Source organism: Drosophila guanche, unplaced genomic scaffold, assembly GCF_900245975.1.
Source record: "Drosophila guanche unplaced genomic scaffold, DGUA_6, whole genome shotgun sequence".
Lineage (NCBI taxonomy): Eukaryota > Metazoa > Arthropoda > Insecta > Diptera > Drosophilidae > Drosophila > Drosophila guanche.
Genome location: NW_022995754.1, coordinates 2,290,165 through 2,297,916, shown reverse-complemented (window position 1 = coordinate 2,297,916; position 7,752 = coordinate 2,290,165). Strand labels below are relative to the sequence as shown.

Below are 7,752 nucleotides of genomic sequence, written 5' to 3'. Positions count from 1 at the left end.
GGCACACATTTGAAACAGTAACATTTTAAGCATACAATTAAAATTAAAGCCCAACTTTAGTTACACCATCCGCTTTTATGTAGATACCCCACTCCAGCAGTTAACCCAAAAAAAGTATGCACACATAATATAAATCCTTATTTATTGGCTTATCATGAGGTCACCATATTTCCAGGTCGGTTTGTCTGGCTATAACTTGATTTCTGCCTTGATTCGTCCCTTGATTTTTTCGATTTGTACAATACCAAAAATCTATCTAGAGATAAACACAAATTAAAAAAAAACTCAAAATCCTTTGAACTATATTGCCTCATGTCCTTTTCGAAATGACGTTTTGTTTGAGCCTTTTAGCTGTGGCTGGGAAAATGTTGCTGTGCAAATATTAACTGTATGTGGTTCTTGCTTGCTGATTAAAAATGTCTACATTGAATAAACCCTACATAGTCCGAATAGATGCCTCATAAAGAGCCCCAATAATGTAATAGAATGTAATCACTGCTTGTGGAATGTTTGACTTGGTTTGATACCAAATTGTTTTTAATTAATGAATAAAACAAGGAATGGGAAACCACGCTTGGCGAGTTTCCTACTCAGTCAGGAATGTTCATTAATCCAAAGTTTATCCGTACTTTGTGCACTATTTTCAGGTTTAAATATTGATAGATTAATGTTGCTGGCGCTTTTCCCTCCATACACTCGAAAGTAAACTGAGTTCCCTTCACCTGCTGTTGCTATACTCGAACGGGGCCAAACGAAACCCTCTCTTGACATTCTTCTCAAAAAGTCAATGATTAATTCACATGCAATTCGAAGAGTTCAAGGGCAAAATAAAGCATTACATGTACAAATAAATGGCCCTTTGGCATCCGAGGATATTGAACATATGGGGACATTGTTGCATTTGAATAATTATTACAGCCAATTGCACTCAAATTGAATGGCAATGTTCATCTGACAGTCTCTCTTTAATAGGAGGCTGGCTATCTTCAATCTTTTTGAAGTGCGTCATTCCAGTTGTAAATCTGGAAGCGAATTCCCATGATTTTTTGTTATTGCTCTGCAGCATACGAAATTAGCCTGACTTTTCTATGTTATTAATAGCTGCGGTGCGGCTACCATCTCCAACCTCGATACATTTATCTAATCCGTGATACTGTAGTTATTTTTATGTGCGTGGCGTCATGAAATAAAGATTTATTGTATCCTTTAAAGAACCGGCCATTGAACACTTGTATTCCATCGTTATCCATTTATCATCTCGTTTGAACGTAATTCAAGCCAAAACTTTAAATTGGATTTTTTAATTGTTACATATTATATATTTATTGCACATTAAACATTTTCACACTGTGAATTATTCAACAGATTATCACGTTTACAAAGCATGTTTTAATTATTTCTGTTTTTTTAGAATTCATTAGAACTCATTAGCTTGTATGATTTTTATTTTGTAAATAAACAACACTTCAATATACACGTCCTAGTGTATCCAATACGTACATAGTATACATCTGCATGTATTATACTTTATGGCATATTTATGTATATAAGGACAACGTCGCTTTTAAATGTAAACATATTTTTTTCGTTTATGCGATTGTAATTGTAAGCTCCTTTACGCGACGCGAGTCTCTCACTAAAGGAGTAAAGTGTGATATCCCGTTATAAAGAAGAGAGCTTCTTCTCCGAAGAGAGCTGAAATTTAACTGTTCTTTTGCCTTCTTGGTAGGCTCCTTTTCTGGTTGCATGGACTCTCATTTCGGTTCAATTTATGTTGCAACAACCGTAAATTTGTTTCTTATTAGACATCATACACGTCGTCAGACGCCTAAGCCATGGAACAATAGGGGTTCGTTTCGAGCCCAGTTGCAGGGGAAATTTAGCGGCAGGAGAAATGTTAAATAACAGTTAATATAGTACATTTTAAGGACATTTTACTTGAAAAATGTCCGCAATGTAGCACATTTTAACAGCGTTATGGAATTTGTTTGCATAATCAACCATAACCAAGGCACGAAAATTAACATTTTCACTGATGACTAACCATAAAGGATAACTGACTATAAAGTCAAACAAATAGTGTTTTTTCAAGGATAAGTCACCATAAAGCAATGAAAATAGTATTATTTCCAGGATAAACTTATAGCAAGGATATTCCATAATTTAGAATACAAAGTTAAAACCAGTGTTTTGCGATACTGAAAACTTTTATAGATGTCTGCTGGAAATCGTGACAGCTTACCATAAAGATAGATTTCCCTGTGGTGAAGACGTCACCTTCTCAGTAAATTCACCTTGGGCAGAGCGACAATAGGCTGAGATCTCAAGTAATTGCTTGCCGCTGATGTGCAGACTTCCACCGCCACCGCCTGATTCTGGTAGTTAGTCTCCCGCTCGTCTCTAGCTTGCGACGGCTGGGGCCGATTAGAAATAATGCCAGCCTATTCCTATTGAGATTCCAGCTATCCCTAGTCCAAATTTCCCCTTATTTAGTTGTTCCCATCAGAATGTTTTATTAAGGTAAATGCAGAACAAAGTAGCTGTATTTATTGAAATAATTTATTTTGCTCTGTTGGTATTCTTGTAGATATGATTTTATGTAGGAATTTATTTGTTTTATTTGTACTTGCTTTACCCGTTCAAATGTTTTGAAAGAGGTTTGATTCGGCGTTAACCCCTCCAAGTCAATCCTCGCTGTAGGGAGCACCGAGTTCACCCATTCTTGGCCTAATAACTCCTTCATTCGATGTAGATGCGCTTTTCGCTATATATTCGCCATCCGGTATATCCGTGCACTTCCTGCAAATCCTTCCTTGGGTCATAAAGATACTTGGTAACAACTTGTTTAAAACTTTCTTATTGTTAATATTGAATCTATATTATAGATACATCAATTTATTTAGGCCGTTACGTGTTTTATTTGGTATGGCGATTAATTAATTATAAACTCCATTCCTGGCTTGATTAATGTTGAGTTAAGCTAGTCAACGGATAAATGTAGCAGTTATTTTTCCTATTTAGGTGCGCCTGACGATCTGATCTGCTTTACTAAGTATAGCATAAGATTTAACAATTTTACGTCACGGCCGCACACAAGAAAAATATGGGTACTTGCGTGAATCATTAGTTTACGTACATTTATTTGTATGTATTGGAAACGTAACTAAAATATGAGGCCCTTATCTTCTATTGTTGAACAGTTTATTATAGTATTTGCGGCCCTCTACAATTTTTATTCCAGGTCATCAATTCCAGCCACCGATGAGCTGTCTATAATTTTGGTTTCCATTTTGACCCCTACATCGTTCGACTCTGCAGATCGGTTTCCGAACTCCTGCATTTTTACAATCAACATTGCAAATACCTGAGCAGGGAGGGACGATTGCAGCACTTGCAGCAGACGTGCGGGCTGTCCACACACAACAATAGCATTTGCTAAATGCTCCACACCAGTTTCGTAGTCTCCTCTGGCAATAAGGGTTTCACCCAGCTGAATTTCTTGCAGAAAATATCTGAAAGAGTTAACAAATATTAGTTGAATTAGATGTGAGCTTGCGCGATTATATGCTGCAGCTTTTTTTGTAGCGTTTACAAAAGAACACTGCCCATTACGGGCTGATCAACCTTGGTCTCCAATCATAAGCGTGGAAATGTTTGTTTGCTGTATGTATCAATAAATGTGTATGAATCTACACAGCTGCAGATGCGTAAGCTAACTACGCTTCAATAAGACGAATAAAGCTGTTATTTAAGGTGTGCGGAAAATGGCCTGTTCTGCTTGTATGTACACACATACACACCAATGTGTACTTTTGCACGTGCTGTCCTTATTATATAATCAGCTTGGAGCAAGCTTACTTACTTTTCAATGGCTTCATGGTCATTTAGATTTGGTATTCCTGCCTTGGAAGGTCCCGATTTTTTGCTGCGGCGGCGACCTATTCATAAAATGAAAAAACCATGTTTCACTCATGTTAACCATTACTAATGCAACCATCATCTTACGCTCACGGACTTTCTTCTTATATTCGGGGTCATTGCGGCGTTTCTTGTCAAAGTAGATGCAATATCCAATGAACAAAGTCCCAGCAACTCCAGCCGCAATTCCAATCGCAGTTTTATTCATGTCGAGCATATCAAAATAATAATTCTTCGCTTAAACTATATATATGTGTGTATTTTTTTTATCATCAAAAGCAATCGATAGTTTTTTCTGCCAAAATCAACTCTGTGCACTGTCAAGTTACGATAGATTTATTGAACGATATTGAAACATGGAGTTGGTACACGATTATTGCCTGTAATTTGTATAATGGTTTTAATTACCACGATTATAATTTATTAAAATACATACACCAGCTCTGACGCTGGTAAAACATTTTCTAATTAATATACATTTCTTGCAAACAGCAGCATTTAGTTTGCTCGATTTTCTTAAGAGCAAACGGTCTTACTGTTTATTTTCCAAAATATTCCAATCGAACTCAGCAACAGCAGTAAAAAAAGAGTAACGAAATATTTCTATAACCTTACATATTTATTTGATGTAACTAAACACCTAACATATCCCAAACGACGGATAAAAATCTCTAAACACTGCATATGGGACGACATTCTTAACCATTTGAAGAAATCGGCAGAAACAGATTCTTCAGGGATATGGAATTTTGGATAGACTAGGGAATATGGTGCTCCGTACAGAAAGGTGAATGTTGAAAGGTTCGTAAGTTACTTTGAAAGATTATTTTACTAAAAGCTCCCAAATTCTCAATTTTCTCTTAAGGAGTTTGGCACTACCGCAGGACCGTTAAAATTATAAAGAAGAGCAGTCGGTCACTAAATTGGTACATAAACACAATATAGTGTCCAGAAAAAGGTAACAATTTGCTAGGTGTCCCAGTGTTAGTGTTCCCTTAGAAGTTTCAAATATTGAAAAAGGCGTATTTCTGATCTGAATATTATCAATATATATTACTGAATGATTTTACTCATCAGGATCAATACCCCAGATGCTATAAACATCTGGTTATATCTTAATCTTCTTAAGATTCTTAATCTTAGAACAATCCACTAGGTTTCAGCTTTTTCTATTTTTTACATAAAATTACATTTCATATTTACATATATTACATATTATTATATTACATAACTTGGTAATCAGTTTTATTTTATTTTTTAAAGTCAATTTATGTTTCGATTTGTATATTTAAAAATATTTATGCTTACTTGTGAATTTACATATGTAAATGACGCATAACCATGATGTTTCACGGGCCTTAATTCGGAGATAGCACATTTTTTTAGATCCAAACAAGGATACATACAAACAAAGTCAATTTATACGTGTGCTTTCCGCATAACAACCTTTTTTCTGTTTAATATTAGTGTCTCTTCAACTCTCTTATTGATAAAATCGTTCATAAATAAAGGAAAATTAAAAGATAACTATGAGGCATTTGTTATTAAATACGCTGACAAAGCAAAGTATGTAAAACCCACATACAAGTGCACTTGAAAATACCTATTGCAGTTCGTTAAAATTAATTAAGATAAATTTGATTTATAGGTGTGTATCGATTGGGCTTCAACAGATACTCAACTCTCCAAGAGCCCAAGGAGCCTATTGTGAAAAGCAAGGCCATACCCGGACCGAAGTCCCTTGAGTTAAAAAATAAACTGGATGCTGTTCAGGTTAGCTTCATATTTAATTTTCAACAAACAATCAATAAACATTTCAAAGCGTGTTAAAAAACAATAAAGTGAAAGTGCATATCCTTTTATTATAAAATATATGTAACTATTAATTCCTAATAGTTACATAATTCTTAAAAAGAAAAACAATCGCAGCTGTATTGGTTTAGTGATTATTTTATTCAACGCTTCCTTGGTGTCCTTTGTTTTCTGCTCTTCTTATGTTTGTATGACAATTTGCTCATCGATTTGTCTCCGAATTAAGGCCCATTCAAGGACGCATTCAAATAGTAAATAAAACCATTAACCAAGAATAAACAAATCTTTTACAGAGCACCGGCACTATTCAATTGTTTGCCGATTACGAGAAATCCGCTGGAAACTATATTTGCGATGTTGACGGAAATGTATTACTGGATGTTTACACCCAAATTTCATCTGTACCGTTGGGCTATAATCATCCGAGACTCATCAACGTCTTCAAAGATGAGAATAACCTTAAAAGTAAGAAATACTTCGGCTGTGGTTGAGGTTGCCCTCCCAATTCAGATACTAAAACCGAACATTCCCATCTTCTGTGCTTCAGCTTTAATCAATAGACCCGCTCTTGGGGTTTTTCCTGGAAAAGAATGGCCCGAAAAACTGCATTCTATTTTGATGAACATTGCCCCCAAAGGATTGAACAAAATAACTACCATGATGTGTGGGTCATGCTCAAACGAAAATGCATATAAAAGCATCTTTATTTGGTAAGTTTCTAAAAATATTTATTTAGTTTTTGGAACTGAAGAAGACTGGAAACACACACATTTTTAAACCTATTAACTCAATTTTTTCCAGGTATCAAAACAAACTTCGTGGAAAGGCAGCCTTTACGGAGCAGGAAAAATGCTCGTGTATGATAAACCAGGCCCCAGGCTCTCCCCAACTGAGCATTCTATCGTTTAAAGGTGCATTCCATGGTCGCACCCTAGGAGCATTGTCGACAACACATTCAAAGTATATTCATAAGATTGATGTTCCATCGTTTGACTGGCCCGTAGCATCATTTCCCCAATACAAATACCCTTTGGATGAAAATGTGGCCGAAAACAAAAAGGAAGACGCAAAGTGTCTGAGTGAAGTGGAAGAGCTTATTGAGCAATACGCCAAGAAGAGCAATCCCGTGGCGGGCGTTGCTGTTGAGCCCATTCAGAGCGAGGGAGGTGACAATGAAGCATCGCCAGAATTTTTCAGAGGTCTGCAAAGTATTTGCAAGAAGCGGGGTGTTGCCCTCTTGATCGATGAGGTTCAGACCGGAGGCGGCGGCACTGGCAAGTTCTGGTGCCATGAACACTTCAATTTCGAGCAGCCACCCGATGTTGTCACCTTCAGTAAAAAGTTACAATTGGGTGGCTATTTCCACAACGATGATTTTGTACCCAATGAGCCATATCGAATCTTCAACACTTGGATGGGAGACCCGGGAAAAGTGCTGCTGTTGGAGGAGATCATTAAAGTAATACAGGAGGAAAAGCTATTGGCCAATGTAAATGAAACCGGAAAGGTTCTAAAAGACGGGCTATTAAACTTGGAAAAGGAATTCCCAACCATTCTAAACTCCACGCGTGGACGTGGCACATTTTTGGCCATTAATTGTACCAACACAAGTGTAAGAGATCGTATCATAACCGCCCTAAGGCATACCGGTGTTCAAACAGGTGGATGTGGAGATATTTCTATTCGCTTCCGCCCAGCCTTGGTGTTTAAGAAATACCATGCCAACATTGTTTTGGACCGTCTCAGAACTGTTTTGAAATCACTTTAAGATTATTCAAGAGTTAAATGAATGTGCTCTGAATATAGAAAATGAATGCTTATATACTATGTAAAAGGAATAGAAAAAAAAATCTTGTTGAAATTGTATTAACCATTATTCCTATTCCGTCGTGAAAAAATATATTTTAAAAAACCTGCGCTTCCATACAACTCTCTGTGTTCATTTTACTCTTAATGTTGGGAACTTGACCTGACCACTGGATTCCCTGGATTCATTTACTCGGAGTATGCAATCAATATACA

At 36.4% G+C, this 7,752-nt stretch overlaps 2 protein-coding genes across 2 annotated transcripts; one reads left to right on the top strand and one right to left on the bottom strand.

Moving 5' to 3' along the window:
* Positions 1–2,964: 2,964 nt before the first annotated feature.
* Positions 2,965–4,187, bottom strand: LOC117589242 (mitochondrial import receptor subunit TOM20 homolog B). The gene is made up of 3 exons (XM_034281007.1): positions 4,006–4,187; positions 3,863–3,938; positions 2,965–3,512 (listed from the first exon to the last, which is right to left on the bottom strand). Exons 1-3 carry the CDS (start codon positions 4,133–4,135, stop codon positions 3,233–3,235), a joined length of 486 nt encoding a protein of 161 aa, XP_034136898.1. The 5' UTR covers positions 4,136–4,187; the 3' UTR covers positions 2,965–3,232.
* A 1,139-nt stretch (positions 4,188–5,326) lies between these two features.
* On the top strand, positions 5,327–7,659 carry LOC117589027 (4-aminobutyrate aminotransferase, mitochondrial). The gene is made up of 5 exons (XM_034280655.1): positions 5,327–5,484; positions 5,567–5,691; positions 6,024–6,195; positions 6,278–6,440; positions 6,532–7,659. Exons 1-5 carry the CDS (start codon positions 5,448–5,450, stop codon positions 7,496–7,498), a joined length of 1,464 nt encoding a protein of 487 aa, XP_034136546.1. The 5' UTR covers positions 5,327–5,447; the 3' UTR covers positions 7,499–7,659.
* The last annotated feature ends 93 nt before the right edge of the window (positions 7,660–7,752 follow it).